The following is a 19,237-nucleotide window of genomic DNA, read 5'->3' as shown; positions in this document are numbered from 1 at the left end:
ACTGCACTGAACAGAGAACACTGAAAAAAGGAAACAAAAGCTTCCAAGACAAACCTGGCTAGAGCTAGCAGCAATATTGTTATTTTCCCCTCTCTTTCCCTTCATATTCATGTGCTACCCCAAGTATTTATCTTCTGATGAATCAGTTAATGCCCAGTCAAAAAAGAACAGTTTGAATTATCTTCTTCAACCATTATCACTTTAACCATCAGCCTTCACTTTTGATAGCTAAGCCGCAAGTGTGCCAAGCAGCACAGCCTATTTCACTTAGATATCTAACACATGAATTAAGCTATCACTTAGCTATACTGCTGACTGACCAAGAATAAAACCAGTATTAAGTGTTGACTGTACAGTGCAACTAAACTATACATTTCATATAGAGTCTGGGATCCTTAGAAAGCATATTTGTTATTCTCTATTTAGTGTTACATTGAGTGTTAAAATGGGAAGGATGCTGTGTGTGTATGCACATGCACTCATGCACACAGGTGCTCACTCTCAAGCAACAAAACTTCAAAGGCTTAGTGCTAAACCATCATTACAGTGCTTACACAACTTCCCCCGTGAGATTTTGCCAGTACTTCACCAAAATATGCCGTATTATTTCCACTACCTACTTAGAAGAAGAGAAGTAACTTTACTACTGTTTTTCCCCTCCTTACTTTTCTCAGGTCAATAAATACCAGAAAAGCAAAATCCACACGGATTATCAATGCTTACAGGTTACGTAATCCTACAATCTAAAATGAAATGTTCCAAGTATTTCATGTCAAAGCACACAGCTACTACTTTCACATGTTTCATCTATTTGCTTACCTTTACTTGCGCTCTCAACATGCTGCAATTCATCTGGAAATTTTAAGATGTCCCGGTAATTTTCCTCACAGATTTCTGCCAGGAAATGCAGGAGGGTTGTTTTATGATCTGATGATTTAGTATCTCGAATCTAACAAGCAAATACAAGAGAAAAAAAGAGAATTTTTTTAGTCAAATGTTTAAGGAAAGTGATTGTTGCAGTTGTAAACTCATCAGTAAAAAGTTACAGTGGTTGCCTGCAAATGAAAGAAATCATTTAAAACATGAAATTTCTCCAATTCTTTATCATTTAAGACTACAAAGGGGAGCCTATTGCTATGCTCCTATGCTGTATTTCTTGAAAGAGTAATTATGCCAAGAACAAAACCTGAAGACAGTCCATAAAGTCCTGACATTTGAGCAACGCTAGTTCAGAATGCTTGCTGTGATTAAATAAATAGCTGAGAATAGAGACTAAACAGAACAGCATTTAGTTCGTTCTTTCAATGCCCCCCACTGCCAGATTTCTAAAGGAATCCCTCTGAAATGCTGCAGAGCCAGACAGTGTGCTAAAAGTCAAAATTTGCTCTTTTACCAGTCAAGTTTAAGAAACTCCTTGTCATAAATCTACAGGTTTTTTATTGAAGCAAAATTTAACATACGCTGCTTTATCCTAAAGACTTTAAATTTTACATAGACACATTAAAAAACTGCACCCCACCTTACTGAAATACAAAATAATACAAAAGCAAAGGTAACTAACCAACCATAAAGAAAATTTAATACGTTCAGCTTTATTTATGAAGAGCTGCCTAAAAATTGTGCACAGTGTGAACAAACAGGTAACTGGATATTTCCACTACCCTCTGAGGATATTTTTAGAGGGAATTTTTAGTGGTCTAAAACAAGCTGGTCTTCTTGAATGTGGAAAGAGCCTCTGTTCTCCATTAACCGAAGTGCATTAACTGCTAGAATCAGTTTTGTATTTTAGAAAACTAATTCTGAAATAATTGTTAAAATACAAGGCTAGTGGCAAATTTCCAAGGAAACAGATCCTTGGGGCTAAATCCCATGGTACAGTGCATGTATATAGACAAAGGAACATCATGAACTTGAGAGTGAGAAAATGAATTTAAGTCCAAATTTAGTTTCTCCATTTTTATGCAGACATGGAGAATGAATGTTAAAGTTGATTGAAGATTTAGTGGAAGTAGAGATTACCTCTTATTTACAAAGACACCAGAGAGTAGGTGTATGCAAGAGTTTGAGATAATTGTACTTCACTCTCCACAGAGAATTAGTATTACAAGTATATCTGTAAAGATTTATTTAACCACATTACTTACTCATCTAGTACAGTTCTTATACATGAGTAAGCTACAACATACACAACAAATGAAATCAAGGATTTATTTAAGAAAAATACAAAAATGTCTGTGTAAAATCTCCTATTTGTTTTCTCATTCTCTAAATCACTAGAAGTTCTAATTCTATAATCCTCATGACAGGCTTGCCATCGATGTTCAATTTAATACAGGCCTTTCAGCTTTAAGGATTACCCTGTTAAGAATAAATGAGTACAGTCAAAAAATAGGCTTTTAAAAATATAAGGTATTTAGGCAATTAAGAATGCAATTTAATTCATACCCATTCAGTGATTAAAGACTAAACAATGCTCAGTAATGGTGTGCAGTTAAAAGGTTTTAATGTGCTATGTACATAGAAGTTTGTCCAACTTGAAAAAAAAAAAAAAAAAGGTAGATTTAGTGGCTAAACATCTGCATGGTAAAAAGAAATTGCATTTCAATTTGTCTGTGAACAAGAACTGTGGGATTTGCAGTCTTTGATCTCTGACATCAAGTGGATAAAGCTTTTTCTTTTTTCTAAATGGACAAAATTATTTTGCCTTCAGATTACAACAGAAACATGTTTTGTCACCAGTGGTAACATCATATTGACAAGAGTTGGTATTAGCACCTGCTGAGTTGTTTAAAACCTGTAGTAAACATTCCTTCGCATCTCAAACAACTGTGTCAAACTCACTCCTTTGGCCCAGTCAACAAACACGTCTCTGCTACGTTCATTTGTATTTCCAACAGCTAAGAGACAGAACTGATAACACAGCTCTGCTTGATCTTTAGAATATGTATGCTTTAAAAATCAAGTTCTAAGCCTATAATACAATTAGAAGATAAGGAAGATATGCAGGGTTTGAGTGTACTTTAGCAGATATTATTTAAATGTAAAAGCAGAAATGAAAGATAGGAACCAGAATGCTAACAGCAGCATAGCTGTGTGTTGACATTCTCTGGATTCAGAGAGTATACTTGTATTCAGGATAATTTTTTTGTCTCCTCTCTTCTTATTCTTGGGTAAAATTTAACATTTTCTTACTTCATGGAAGAGACAAATCTGGGTATTTTGAATTACAAAGTGAAAGCAGTTTTTCTCCTATCTAGTTAAATTGTCCCCAGTTTCAGTTTACATCCATGTCTCATTCTTTTGCTCTACACTGTGCTAAAAAGCTTTGTTCCGCCTTTACAGAAACTTACTTGTATTGGAAGGTTGTCACAGGTCCCCCCCTTAAACCCACTCAAGTTTATGAATAATAAAAAAGGTTTGTATAGAATCCTGAACATCATGCTCCATATGCAACCCAGCAAATTCTCAGTTAAGAGCAAATAAATCACTAGCCGTGATCTCCTGACTACAAGCCCAGGACACTGTCACCCATCACTCCAGGGCACACCACTGGCTCATGTTCTTCCACAAGGACAGGCTCCAGGTTTCTTGCTGAGTTGCATCCCACATAAATACAAAATCAACTTTAAAATACCTGTTATTTTCTTTCAGCATAAATCTAAACTGTCCCTTTATAAACAAGAGCTCCGGAGAAGGGCAAGGTCAAGATGCTAGATTTACAAACAAAATACACTTAGGGCCTCTGTCACATTAAAAGGTTAATAAACAGGAAATCAAGTTTCGCATCAAGAGGCTACTATTTAAAAAAAAACTACCCTCATGGAGCTGACATTTAGTCAATGTCTTCTCAAGTAAAGAAATGTCTTATTTGGGTTAGCAGAATAAGAGCAAATTGTGGGGAAAAAAAAATAATCAATACCTTCCCCCTTCCTTTCATTCCTTGCACTTTTAGTCATTACTTACACAGATAACTGAAGCTAAGCTCTACAGCAAATAGTGATTAGAACTTTTATTTTAATATGGTGGCTCTTAATTACATCTTAACAGACAATTCAACCAGAAACACATACTTCTATTAAGTATTCTGTGGGTTCTGAATGCCAAGTGATATTACAGATTAGTGTGGGAGCAAAAAAGGAAAAATTACATCCATTTGACAGTGTTACTGAGTGTTCCAGCCTCACAACTGCAGGTACATACGGACCCAGGCCAGAGATAAAGAAAAGGTGGACTGTACAAAGGGCTGCATCTTTAGAAGCAGCCAGAATTGTCTTGCTAGTGACCCCTAGGTATATTAAACACAAAATAAAGCAAAAAACCCCAAATTCCTACCTAATAAATATACGTACTGGAAGAAAAGTTTGTGCATCCTAAAACTCTCTGCCTTTCAAATTTTTTGCATTATACCCTCTGTATCTTCACCCTTTTCATTCTCAAAGCGTTACCATAATAGAGAAGTCCTAGTAGTTCCCTGAGACTTGGCAAACCCACAAAACCCACCAACAGTAATGGAATTCTCCATTTGGCATACAGATAATTGCTTTACTTCTGCATCTTTAGTAGTGTTAACACACTGGAATATAAAAGCTTTTACAGAGCAGTGTCTGAATATATGGCACCCGCAAACATCTACAATGCATGTCACTGACTTAAGGTTTTCCGAATTTGTTTGTTCCTTAATAAAAGACACTAACACTGTGCTATTACAGATTTCTACTGCAGCTTTTGCTTCTAAGGCGTTTCTATAGCTGAGAAAGAGAATTTGTGGATAGCGCATTTAGTTAAAAATAAAAGATAATAAAAAAAAAAAATAGTAGATGAGTGCAGGCTACAGAAAGCAGCTTCCAGCTGAATGCTGAAGCCCCATTTTGAGTGGTCAATACTATCAGATTCACTGTTCGGGAAAGGATTAAAGACTAATACACACAGAGCATAACAATGACAGCACATACATTCAAATCAAGTAATATACAGAGTACAGCGTTTAGGTCTGCAGCTCAGAAATAACATCAATGTAACAGGTCTCCCTTTACACATAGTGTCTTAGCTAAATATTTAAAACATGCAAATCATACTGTAACACACTTCTAAAACTTTTTATTATTTTTATTTTATTATTCTATTTTATTCTTCTATTATTATTCTGTGCATACATGAGAATAGCTCCTGCTTGCCAGTCTTGATGCAGCACCTGAATTCTAATGTTGGTCTCTTATTTGAACAAAATTAAGTTCTCTGCCTTCTGCCAAGTGTTGTTTACAAGTCATTTCTTTTTTCAATAACATCATACACTGCAACATAGCATCCAGAGAGATAATCTGGTTTTAAGGATTTGCAATTACTATACATGCATTAGCTTTTTAGCTATGGCCAGACAAATTTGTATTCATGCTTTCTTTCCTTTATTTTCTTTATCATGTTTAAAAGTTATTACACAGTAACAGATTTCTGTGTACAAAGTGACCAGCTCTGTTTTAAGGACACTTATTTTCTCAACACAAACATTTATCCCAGATCAATACTTGTTTCTTTCCTTTTTTTCAGATCATAGAACACAAATACTAAACAGACAATTAATTTGAAGATTGTTCAAAGATGACCAAAAAAAATCAATACAAAAATCACGTTTTATTGAGAAGTGAATTCATGACATTCGAATACCTCATCATTAAAACAAGTCTGTGTGTATTGTGCACAAAAGAATGTGCACACATAGAGACGTGTTCTACCTGCCTGGCTCAAAAAAATGAACTTAAAAATAAATTACAAGCTCTCTTGTCAGGGACAGGAATTCCACTGCTATAAAAGACAGTGTAAATCACTGCTCTCAGAAAGAAAAGAAGAACTAAAATAAAATGAACCACAAACTAAAAAACTTGCAAACATCAAGCCTTTAAAAAACATTGATCGAGTGGTCTACTAGTTTGATTCCCCTTATTCCAATACCTTTTCTGGTTACTTTTTTTCTGAGACTTAAATCCTTGCCTTTAGACAAAACACTGACCTACAGTAAAGAACAGCTAAAAACTGACATATGAGTCACAGATAACTGGATGTATTATAAATTCTGTTCACATAACAGCTGAAGTTCCAACAACACTCAGAGGATAATACTGTTGTTTAACTTGTATTTTACTTTGTCCCATCAGGTATCTAACAGGGAGAGTCACCAAAAGTAGTCAAAAAATTAGACAATGACAGAAATGACGAACATTTTAAAACATTAAGCCAGCTAATCTTGTTTGATTTTAAAACTCCCACTGAAGCAGTTCTTACTTCAGGCGAGCAATGTCTAAAAATGGTAAGAAATTACTTTCCTCATTCTAAAGTTGACCAACAGTTGTAAATTCTGAGACTGTTTGAATAATGCGATGATTTACAGCTGGTATGTGGCTGTGACAGCTATTAAATCTCATGCTTATAAAAGATATCGCCACCTGATACAGTTTAATATGTTGTGCTATTCACAACAGGTAAGAAAGGCCTATCAGACCATAGTCTTGGTTAATAATGCAAAGCAAATAAAGCCATCTCACTACTTCAGGTGGAAAATGGGAAGGCAGAATTTGAAAGCAAAAGAACCAAATGCCATTATCGGTTGAAACAATCAGTGCATAAAAAGAGTCATTATCCAAATATGAATACAAATTCTTAACAGTAATCACTTAAAAATAAAATAAACCCATTGTCAGTACTAAGTGTCAACACCTCCTATTTATAAAATTAAACCTCAATGGAGGAAAAGGTTACTTCCCTAAATATGAGTACTTCCCTAAAGTACAGGTACAAAACTATTTTAGAACAAATAATTCTTTCAAAAGCACATTATTATAGTCATCTAATTCAAATCAGAGTGACAAACACATAAAGCAATAAAAAGCAGAGGTTAAATAGCAGAAAATATCTTTTTTTAGTTATAAACAATAAGTTTCAACTGCACAATGCACATGTCACTCCATCCAGAAATATTTATCTACATTTCCATTAACTTAAGTGACTTGTTCTGAGTGTGGAACTTACCAGTGATGATTCATAAGGTTTAATCAATACGCAGAGATATTAATGATGCCATTTAAACTCTAGATTTTGGTAAGACCTTCCTTTTGCTCCAACAGCTACCACTGCCTTTGCGACTATCTTATCTTTAGCCATCTCCTTAAAGCAAAATATACCTCGTACCTAAACGCAATAGCACAGCCAACATTTTATTACGGAGAATATTTAAGTATTTTCTCCAAATCTCACAGGGGAAAAGGGGAACAAAAAAACCAACAAAGAAAAACCCCATCACTTCCCTCAGAAATGCCTATCTTGAAAACAAACAACAAAGTTAAATAGGTTTTGTTTCTGAGGGCAAGGCTGAATTAAACAGTCATAGATTGTCACAGTTATTCTAAATGGAATTAAGCTGTAAGCACAGATAGCTATGCTTCAGCAATTATTCAGTTCAGTAGAGAACAATTTGCAGGATTAGTCAATCTACATTAGCTGTGTCAACATCTGTGGGATTTGCATTGACAGCAATTCATAAATCTATCACCTGGAGTGCAAGGATTCCTTCTCAAATCTATGCCATGCTAGAGTACCATTCATGCACAGTCATCATTTCCCCTTCCCCTTATTAACAAGTAGTTTTCTACTTTAAACATTAATTTCCCTTTAGATTCCACTACTATCAAAAAGAAAACGCAGCACTAGAACTATGAAAAAAAAAAATCCTTCAACTTGGACTCTCTTAAGAAAAAGCTATTAAAGAATCAAAGTTCTTCTCAGGTGATGGCTTTTATTTCATCAGAAGTTAGCAACATCTTTCCATTAAACTAGAGCAAACAGAGTCTTTCTCTACTGAAATATCAGATTGCTGAGCTTGAAATATTATTTCCCCCCCCCCAGGTTCCATTTCCTTGAAGTACACATCACATTTCCTCATGGCATCCAAAAAAAGGGACTTGAAACCTGGATCCTCTAATTAGACCAAACAAAATAGTAACTGAAGAATTCCTCTGCAAGATTTATACTGACTACTTTATTCTTTAATCTGCTTAGCAAATGTTGCATCCATTTAAGATAAGGTATCTTGCTTTCAAAGGTACTCTACAAACTGAGACAGTCAAGTTCAGATCAATGCCTTACACGCATTTTACCATATAAACAAACACGCACTGCACATTAAATTGACTGCTACAGATTCTGCAATTCTCATTGCATCTCATATTTTGCCATCACAACTGAAGTTCAATGTAGGTTAACAACGTTGCTTTTTAATCACATATACTTATCTCTGTGACACTGCTGGAAGGACAGCTGGGTAGAAGATAGGGAGAAAGACGAGCAGCTAGAGCTGCTTCAGAGCTCTGTGTATATTCTATTGACAAGATGATAGGTGAGGAAATTCAGATCAAAAAAGCTGTTCCACTCATGTACTCCAGAAAGAGTATAACAGACGTAGAATTAAACTGCCTTAAATCGCCACTGCACTAAGACAGCTACAGCAGAGCAGCAGCCTAGAAACGCTTACTCCACACTTGTCTGTCCTTTATTAAATACAGAGGTGCAGTAAACTACATTGACTGAATGTTTTTCCATGTTTAGGGTACTTTTTCATGTGTCCTGAGTTTTACGAACCTGCACCTAAAAGTTTTATAGCTTCATCTTACCTTGCAAAGAAAACTGATGTTAAAACCAAGAGATTGTGCATTTCTGGAGCCAGCGTTCATGTAGTTTCCAAGGAACAGCACTAACTCTAAGAGCTTGCTAAAGCTTTCACTCTTCTTGAGCTCTTCACAAGCCAGTGTAACCGCCATAACGTCAGGTTTGATATTGTTTACGTGCTCTTCAAACATAAGCCTGAAGAGGATCCCGTTGAGACGCGACCGCAACATTTTCACTGAACTCATCTGCAAAATAAGAAACATTGAATCAGAACATAAAAAACCCAAAAAGGTCATTTAGGCAAAATAGTTTGTATTAGAAAACAATACTGCGCAGCCAACAAGACTCCAGCTTCTCTATGTTTTTACTGCCTACCTTGTATTTCCAGATATCCGTACCTGCCCATAGGTATTTGTCCCCAAACCATACAGTTTGAGTGAAAAAAAATTTCAGTGAAGCAACGCACTGAAAATAAAGAGTGTGTGTTACCAACCATCTAATTTGTTCCAAACTCACAGGCAATACATGGGCACTGCCAAAACCCTTCCTCTCAGCAAAGAAAACCTAAGCCAGTTCTACCAGTTACCAAGAACTGAAGATCAAGCTGAAGGTACCCATGGCAAACATTTCATCACACCTCCAGCGAAGTTACTCTTGAACTCTGATATTCACCAGCATCATCAATGATCCTAGAACAAAGCTTCTTAGTTTTTCTTCCTTCAGAAATGGTACAACGATCTCTCAAGTGTGTGTGCTGATACCAGCACAAACACACACAGCACACTTCAGTCTGACAAAGCAAAAGAATTAAACCTTCCATTTTTAGATTCTTTTACTGAGCTGATACATAGCTCTCAACTTGCTCTTGGTCACTAAGAGAGCAATAGGTGAAAGACACAATGAATCCTTAGGGACCCTTGTGGAGGACATGGGAATATCTAAGTCAGTCTGAGACACAGGAGGATAAGCTTCACTGGTCAGGTATTTGTATAAAGCCAGGTCAAGTATTTTATGCTATTGTACTGATGTGAGCTGTTAACTGGGGTACTTACAGATGACATCAGTGCTGCATCTAATAAGGTGGTTTATTTTTTCAGCTTTTAATGGAAATGAAAACCAAACTGGTTTTTATTCAGTTATTGTCTACTCTTACAGCAAGTTATAAAATAAATAATATGGATCCTGACAGTATTGATAGTTACCAAATAGCCCAAAGGTATTTTAAAGATACACCATGGTATATATTTGATACCAAGACTTTTTAAGTTCATACCATCAAAAGCCCCAATCTGTGTACCCCAAAGAATAATCAGAAATCAGAATAATCAGAATCAGGAGATGGATAAAGAGGCTTTGGCTGAAATTCATGACAATAAGTTTCACATTAAAAGCAATATACCTAGAGATACTAAAGTAAGGATATACTTCTGGTATACCCTATGATTTCTGATCCAGTGACATCATACCTTGCAGGCAGGATACTGGCTGCTTTTCAACCTCTTGTCTTTTTCTTCTTTTAAACAAATTTTGTAAAACTACTGCCCAAGATACTATCACCTTTATGTTACCTGACACTTTGCGAAAGGTAGGATAGGACTAATTCCTTCCTGAGCTGATGAAATGATGGAAGGTTATAAATCAGTGTTGTAACATTGTAAATGACTGAGATATTGAAAAGTATCTACAATACTGACTCATAAGTTTAAATCCCCAAGACCAGTTTCATTAGACCAGCTACCAAAATACAGCCACATCTTTCCTATTTTGCACAAGAGATCAGTAATATTTCCCTTTACTTAGAAGCAGAGCATAATTCAGGAGACATATTTAAATTTAAGAGCAAAATACATACTGAGAATTTTTAATCCACTTGAAAATTTTCATTTAAATGCAAGCACCTTTCAAACCTAACTCCTGATTTTAATTAGCAGAATAGAGAAAGATTTCTCCCCCAAAGTATTCACAATCAGTGGTGTTCCTAAAGCACTTTGTCACCTTGTTATGTAACAAATCACAGATCTTGACTATCAAAACCAAGATTTTTAGATGCTCATGTCTGTTGTCCAAAGCTTTACGGTGGCTCTTTGAAGAGCCACAATTTCCCTACCGGTGTTATCTACCAGACAGCTACCAGAAGCAGCAGCAAACACTTCCACAGGAAAGACTTGGGTGGCCTGAATAATGATTAGATCATACTAAAATGACTATAAATATGAAGGCACTCCAGATGGTCTCAAACAATTCACATGATCAGACTGGCATGAGGAAAAGGAAAGGATCAAAACAGAAGCATTCCAGCATAACTTGTGGTATTTTTTTAATCTATCTCCATTGTCACAAATTTCTTTATGAGCCTCTATAAGCCAAAAGTCTTGAAACATTATTCTTCTAATCATTCTGTATTTCAGAAAATAACATACTGAAAAGCTCTGCCTTGAAAGTATCTACCTTCACTGGGCTGCAGTAGATGGATATTTAAATTAATCACATAATTTCCTTTTAATTTCTGTAGAACAATCTCCAATCACTCTTTTTACTGAAAATGCCACAAAAGTTGCCACAAGCTTTACATCCTGAAAACACTGCAACAAAACGTGTAAGCCAACAGAACAGCATGACTTCAACGTCTGTGAAAAATAATCCTTTACAACACTTCAGCCCATTTGTTCTTTCTTTTTTAATGCTGTGAAGTGTCACAGAAGACTGATCACAACTACTTTGCAAAGTACTTTGACTACTGAACTAGCAATAAGTTTTGATTTCATCTGCATAGTATTTTACAAGTATCTTGACAGTTTTATAAGTGCTGTTTCAAGTGCGTTGTTTCCACAGAATTCAAAACATTTTTCTATACATTATGCTCTTTATGTATCAATAGAAGATGACCATAAATGTTTTTTTATTTCCTCCTTCCCCGCCCTGCACTGGTTTCTCTTTCATATGCATGCTTCTGAATACACATGTTCAATGGCTGATAAACATACTGAACTCACAGGAATCTTCTTAAAATAGGTAAGGTACTAAGATTTATTCACTTAGGAAAAGGTCAGATTGTTTACAGCTCTACAAAATTAGTGTCAAAGGCATCTAAGAAATAACACATTCAAGGAGGTGCAAGTAACAGCAAATATTAGCTTCCAGCATGAACAATTAAAACAAGAAAATGGGTATTTCTTTGCCAGCTAATTGTGAGTGCTGGACTGCGTGTCATTATTTTCCCTTCTGAGCTTTCATAAAGGTCCTTGCCTGAATTCTCTATCTAATCAAGTTCTTTATTCAGTTCTTTATTATTTGTTATCATTGTTCAATTCTCAAGCCCTGTATTAAAACTAGGTTCAAAGGTTACTGAAGAAAGGCAAAAAGCACAATTAAATTTGCCTCGCCTCCTAAGGAATAAAGCTGACATTGTTATAACGTAAATTTGTCACCTTACAAAGACAACTTACTCGGCCTCTTACCTACGACATATTCAAGTTGGGGTTTTTTTCCCTAGCAAGGTTCTAGAAAGATTAATTCTACAGCAGCTCTAGAAATGACAGTGAGGTAAAACAAGTGGCATATAAATTCAGTTCAAATGACTGAATTTCTCTAAACCACTGCAAGTGCAGCAATCTTGTACAATTCTTCCCACTTGATCTCCCTCCCAGCAAGGAGTGTTCAGGATGCCTAACACTGTTTGTACAGCAGAAGAGGGGCACAGAATCTGCAAGTCTCTGTAACTACTCAGTGAAACTTTTGCATTCACAATGAAATTACTGATAACCAGTTCTTAACAGCTGGGGGAAGTTGTGCATTCCCTAGAAACCAGCAAAACCTCCCACTTTTGCAGAGCGCACACCAGAAATGGAATTCTTTGGCCAGTTCCAGTCATTTGTTTTGTTGTTTCACTGAAGAGTTATTAACTAGCGTGTATCACCGAATGGTGGGGTGATCTTTCTAAAACTGGTAATATTCTTCTTTTCTTCAAACTCACAGTTGGTGGTAAAGAAAAGTGGGTAAAGTTTTCTGAGTTTAAATACCACTAACTGTCAAAGATCGTTTTTTTCCAGGCTGTCCTCTGAGTTGGTAGAAAATGATTGATATTCACACATTAGAGCATAGATGAGATTTATGCTTCTGTAATACTTAAATTGTTCAACTGGCACTGAAATTGAAAGCCAGTATCCTTACTGAGGTTGCAGCTGGTCCCATGTCATAAAGAAACTAACTTTTAAACACAAGTTTACATTTGAAAATCAGTGAATATTCTGCCTGGCTTATTTAATGGCATACAACATTCAGTTAATCTATTTTTCTTGCTCTACTTCAAGATCAACGCAAACTTTTCCTTATAGGAAGTTGTGTTGCCTTTTTTGATCCCAGTTTAACACTTCAAAAAACAGTTCCAATAACTAATTTGAATATATAATTGATTTTAACATTTCATCTAAATGAAAATGCAATTCTAATTTTCATTTACATATCAGCTGAATATTAAGTTAATCGGTCTCTTCTAATAAGTTAATCACTTACTAAGTATGGTTTTTCTACACCAATTTTAAGCAACTTATTCCAACCTTTATTAAATTTGACAGGCACAGTGATTACCCAATTAACATCTCTTAATAATTAATATCTCACTAATTAACATACCTAAATGTACATACAAATAAGGGTACACATTTTATATATTACTTTAGTCCTTCTGTCATTTTCTATTCCGAAACATGTTCTTAACATCAAGGTTAAGATTATTATTAATGCAAAACACAGAGCTTCATTCAACACATTGTGAAAAAGGACTCCAGTCAGTAAAGAGCTGAAGTTTAGCTGCATTTTTTCCACTTTAATGGATTGTTCAATTAAGTCAAAATTGGAAACAAAACCAGCATTTTAGTAGTATTTATGTAGTCTGAGGCCTCTAAAAAGAAGTCAGAATCACTACCCATAAGGAAACATAATATTTTTAATTAAACCAGATGGTAAAGGTGAATAAGCAAACAAGCTTCAGGAAACATAGTCCCTTCATCAGGCAAACATCACCATTTGGAGATGTTTGATTAAGCAGTTTTTTCTGATATTCCATTAAATACTTCTAAACTCTTTCTCAGCTTTTTTGTAGTTGGTCATTCCTCAGAAGAACGAATCAATGAAGTGATCATGACTATATTAGTACTGTCAGAAAATAAGGATACTTTTATGACTTTTTCAATATAATCAAGTGAAAACACAAAAGACTGTTTAGTTGCAATCCAGTAGTAACCATAAGTCAGATAAATGCATGGTCCTCAGGTACTTAAGACAACCAATAGAGATGATAGAGAGAACAAAGCAGTAAAATTGAATAAGGAGAAAGGCTGAAGCAGAGGAGATAAGGTAGGTGTGATCTTCATAAAAGGGAAATATGTGGCAGAAGAAGGGATCGAATTTGGAAAGGATCCAAGTTACAAAGATCAGGGTGAAACATTAAGGAACTGACAGCAGTAAAATGGAGCAATGTCTATGGAGTCTTTTAAATCAACATCGTTATGCATAATTTCCTGAATTTCTTTACTTATTTTAAATAGTTAACTGAATAGAATTCATATACTTCAGAGTCCTCATTTGTCCTAATGCCTTCACCTCGTTTGCTTCCATTCCTTAGACACATTTCAGATATTCTCCTTGAACAAAACCTAAGTAATTTCCCACTTTGTTTGGCTTTATTTATGCAGGAGAGAAAGAAGCCAACATTTGTTTGGTAAATCAGCCACTCCATGGTATCCTTTGCTAATTGCCATTTCAAAAATAGGCAGGAAACAGAGAGTAGCCAAGGCAATTGTTCCAGCCTGCCTTCCTTTCCAGAGATCAAAACCCCATCTCGCTGTAGGGCTGGAAGTACTGCTGTCATTTCATCACATTGTTTTAGTCACACTGCAAGCGCGTGTTACACGACAAGGAGGAAACAAAGTATTCCGCTAGTGCTTTTAAACAGATTGCTTGATACACATACACATATATGCAATTATACAAAATATACAGAATATCTTCATATATGTATATATCTTTATATATGGATATAATATATCCATATGTATCCATATATGGTAAGTTTTAAGATATACCTAAAAGATATTTTACTACTGTATTACACTATAATTATAAGCACTGAATGTGTATTTATAGAGATTTTTAGATTGTTTCTGATCAATAAATACATGGTAACTTTTTCCTACTGCAGGACTTGCAAAAAAACTAACCAAACTAATTCAAGCCTAAATTTTTCTTTCTAATCTATCTGACAAAATAGATCTCTGCAGTTAATTATTGCACTGATACATACCACAACTCCAAATTGTTCTGGTTCAGCAAGATCATTATATTCATCTTTTAATTCGGCTAAGGCATTGAGTTCCTTCTGCTCAGGAAGAGTCTTCACTAGGTTCTAAAACAAACAAGATATTATATCAAATTACTTATATTAAACTAGCTGAGATCTTAAAATAACACATTTAAAATATCACAACATGGAAATGCAGGAAGAAATTATGGGAAGCTTATTTATTTAAGCAGCTTTATCACTACGTAAACAACAAATCAAACCACTAATTATTTAATATAGACATCAGCACCTCTGTTAGTATCTAATTTGAAGAATGCGTTCTCAGTATTAAAAGTTAGATGAAACTTCTTGATGCTGTCAGACCCTGAAGAATTATACTCTATCTACTATCTTTTTCCCCCTCCCTCATGTTTGCATCTTGCTCATTAAATGTTAATCAAGAAATAACTGGTCTATGTAAAGCAAGACATAACTACCTAAAAAAATAAAACTCTCTAAACATTCAAAATAGCTGTGCCCAAATTTCACTTAAAACACCTTACACAAAAAAAGAGCAACATCTCAAAACTGGACAGATTTTTCTGGAGAGACAGGATGGCAAATATACTGGAACCCAGCAAAAAGCAGAACTTGCTAGAAATCCTATCCGTGTCTACAGATATGCTAAATGTATTCAATATTTATATTAAGGCTGAAGAATACTTTGTTTTAAAAGATACTCAGTAGAAGTTTAGATTGTTGAGGGCACTGAGCAAGGGCAAGCACTAGCTGCTGAAGAAATCAAAGGGACTGAGTTGACAACATTTACCTACAGAAGAGAGGCAGAGATATCTCCAGGTCTATGTGAACACAGCACCTCCTGCCTTCCCACTATGCCCTTCGGAGGATCTGGGGCAGGGGGCAATCACCTAACCACACAATACAAGGAGGCAACCTGTTTCTGTATGCTGGATAATTTATAAACATTTAATATGCATACAGGGGCCAAAGAAGTAGCAGACTGCTGTTATTAATAGCTTTTGAAAAATCAACATGAGATTCACTCTGTTCCACAGTGCGATCAATGATTCCTATGCCAAATAACTAAGAAAAAAAAAATAGCCTTCATGCAGAAATCATTTTTTCTTCTACACAAACACAAGGGTCCCGAGGTATTCAAGAGAAAAGGGATAAGTCCCTGTTCTTCAACAAGAAGCTCCTACTTTATGAAGCCACCCTCTTCAAACTTGCCGAAGTAAATGGTAGAACCACTGCCAGGTTTAGAGGTTTACTTGCAATAAAGTGTCTACGGAGCTGCAATCCGATAGGATTTTAATTACAACACAGATTTTAGTGAAAATAATGTGTTACAGATAAAAAACCATAACTCTTCTGATACTTTTGGCAACACCATTCATAGAAGTAGAACATTTGAGAACATGTGCCTTTAACTTAGGTTATAAGCACGTAAGTTCTCCTCCCCTCCCATCAGGGAAATGCATTCCCATGTGTTCCCATAAGATCTGATTAAAGTAGAAGGGATATGCACACTGACACTGTCAGAGGACCAATAATAACTGTTTAGGTTTATGCCACAAAATGACTCTAGCATAAAAAGAAAGTTATGTGCCTTTTAAAATCAGAAAAGCAACCAGGACTATAAAAGCCTGTTTTTTCCAGATATAAAAATCTTAACCAGAGAAAACCTGTACTGTCATAGGTACAAGATGTCTTACTTTCAGAACATACCAATCTTGCCATCACTCTTGCAATATTCCTAGTCATCAGGAGAATTTGATTACTGATCACTCTGCCAGGCTTGATAAAGTAAGCATTAAGGTACAACTTCCAGAAAGGCATCAGTCTAATTTGTCAAATTAGCTAAGTTAATCCTCCAAGCTGAAAGGATCAAACATACACCCATCTTAATAAGGAAAACAAAAGAGGACAAGCAGCCTCATATAAAACAACCCTCTTAGGGAAACATCTTTACACTTCCACCAAGGAGCTACTGAATGTCTCAGCAAGCAGAGTTCAAAATACTTGACAGAGATAAGCATCAGATTCACCTTGATGTCACACTATTAAGCTGCAGCCTCACATTTAAACCCAAGCATGTTTCCTTTCCTATTCACCCAAACCTACATCTCACTTACTTCTACTTTTAAAAAAGGATCTGTAAAAAGTTTTTGCTCGTCTGACTGTTTAATCCGGGTGAAGATTAAAGACATGAATTAAGTAGTGTATTTTTTAAACTTATTTTCATTAGGTAGACTATTTACCAAATGCTGTAACCTAAAATATCACAGTATTTGTCAGAAACATATATTTCATTACACATTAAACATTATTTCTTCCATCAATGCAGAAATACAAGTACCTACTACTAAAATTGCCTTCTCTTTTTTATAGCTACATAACCAAAATCTGTAACATGCCTGATGATTTCTTTTTCGTCATCCACACCCCTTTACGGTCTAAAGCTAACAGATGAATTCATTTTTCCCTCAGCTTCTAAGGACACTTTGGCTCTACTAGCACTGCAGCTCCATATATAACACATCTGTATATATATATATACACATATATATATATGTTTAAATATGTTTACTTTCATTAATTGTATTGAATAACTGAAAATGAAGCTAAATCATTCGGTGATCACATATTCAAATCTTATTCAGTACTTTCAGAAAGTTTCATAGTGTATTCATGATGATGTGAGTTTAAATAAAAATAGGGTAATTAAAAAGGGCTTACATAAACATAAAAAGAAGTAGAAATCTAAAGCTGACATTAAGAGGCTGAAACTATCACTCACTACTCACTCTCAAAACACTCTGAATTCTGCTAAACACAGTGGTTGACAACTGCATGTTTACGACAACTTACTTTCTCAAAGACAAGCTGGGAACTGAGAATCTCTTTCTCCTGGATTTTTTTGTTCTTCAAGGAAGAGTTACAACAGTATATAGCCTACTATGTACTCGAACTGATTAATCCAATTAATTTCAGCACATACTACAATAAGTTTGAAAAGCAACAAGAAATGAGGACTTGAGAAGCATAACTGAAAAAGCACTTTCCTATCTGTTCAGTTATGCTCTGGCCATTTAGTTCTCACTGCTTTGATAATTGGAAAAAAAGCGGTTTCTCCATGAGCATTTCTATAAAGCACAAGTTTTGCTAAGCATGAAAGCAAGCAAGGTTTGCTTTGTAAAATCTTTCCAATTGGTAGTACTAAAAACGGTTAAACTGGCAAATTAGTTAATAACTCAGTTGGAAGATTAGAATAAAACCAAACCAGATTAAACTTAATATGGAATAAATGATACATCCCATTTACCCTAATACATCTTCAGGAACACCGAAGGAACCTCTTCTGGATTTTCAGCTAAATCTCCCAGTTACTGGGAGCAACCCTGCCACTCCATTCCCTCCAGGAACAGACCAACCTCCAAAGCCTCAGGTTTTTCAAGATTACAGGCAGCTGAGTTCTAGATAGTTGCATTCTTGATGAATTCATATACATCTATTCTGGTGTTAACACTGCCTTTTACTCATGCAACTTCATTTTCCTCCCCAGTGCTTTAGGCACATCACTCTTTTCCCCATCTAGTTATAATGTAGTTCTATCCCCTCTCAGCTATTTATATTGCTAATCTAATCAAGTCAATCTTTTCCAGCTTCTTTCTGTAGACTTTCTCCATCCCTCAATCAACTTCAGTAATTCAGCTTCTCCATATTAAATGAATTTTTGAGAAATAAACTGAGTCTTTTAGTCTTTGAGGTGCACTATTCAAAAGCATAATTATCCTCTCTACTGGAAATACTTGACCTGAGACACCTTGCAATCACATTTGCCTTTTTTATGGTGTACTGCATCCGGCTGGGATGAAGTTGATTTTCTTCATAGCAGCCAATATGGTGCTGTTCTGACTCGTGACCAAAACAGTGTTGATGATAACACACCGATGTTTTAGCTACTACTGAACAGAGCTTGGGCAGCTGCAAGGTCTTTGCTGTTTCTCATTCTGCAAGTAGGCCAGGGCGGGCAATCTGCACCCCCCACCCTGGGAAGTAGGCCAGGGCAAGTGAGGTGAGGGCTTAGCTGCTCCACATGCAGCTACACCAGTGGTAGCTATACTCATCCCGTTGAGCACAGACTTACTTTTGCTTCTCCTCAATCATTTCCAACTGATAAGCAACCACTACAACATCAGCTTCCAGCATTTTACAATTAACATGCAAGACCTCATACTTCAGCACAACATATTACATCTTATTGCTATTAACCTAGGTCTC

At 35.7% G+C, this 19,237-nt stretch overlaps 1 protein-coding gene across 8 annotated transcripts in view; it reads right to left on the bottom strand.

Annotated features, from left to right (window-relative positions):
* Positions 1-19,237, bottom strand: part of DIAPH2 (diaphanous related formin 2) — a 233,921-nt gene that overhangs the window by 134,430 nt on the left and 80,254 nt on the right. For 7 of the 8 annotated variants that reach the window (XM_030498240.1, XM_030498235.1, XM_030498237.1 and 4 more), the window contains 3 exons: positions 14,954-15,055; positions 8,658-8,897; positions 820-949 (listed from right to left, as the gene is read on the bottom strand). In XM_030498240.1, the coding sequence (XP_030354100.1) occupies positions 820-949; positions 8,658-8,897; positions 14,954-15,055 (472 nt within the window). Of the gene's footprint in view, positions 1-819; positions 950-3,368; positions 3,592-8,657; positions 8,898-14,953; positions 15,056-19,237 lie in introns of those variants that run through there. The other variant, XM_030498243.1, reaches the window with a different exon arrangement.

The sequence above is a fragment of the Strigops habroptila genome, chromosome 9, assembly GCF_004027225.2.
Source record: "Strigops habroptila isolate Jane chromosome 9, bStrHab1.2.pri, whole genome shotgun sequence".
Lineage (NCBI taxonomy): Eukaryota > Metazoa > Chordata > Aves > Psittaciformes > Psittacidae > Strigops > Strigops habroptila.
The sequence above is the reverse complement of the archived record's forward strand: the minus strand, read 5'-3'. Positions and strand labels throughout refer to the sequence as shown.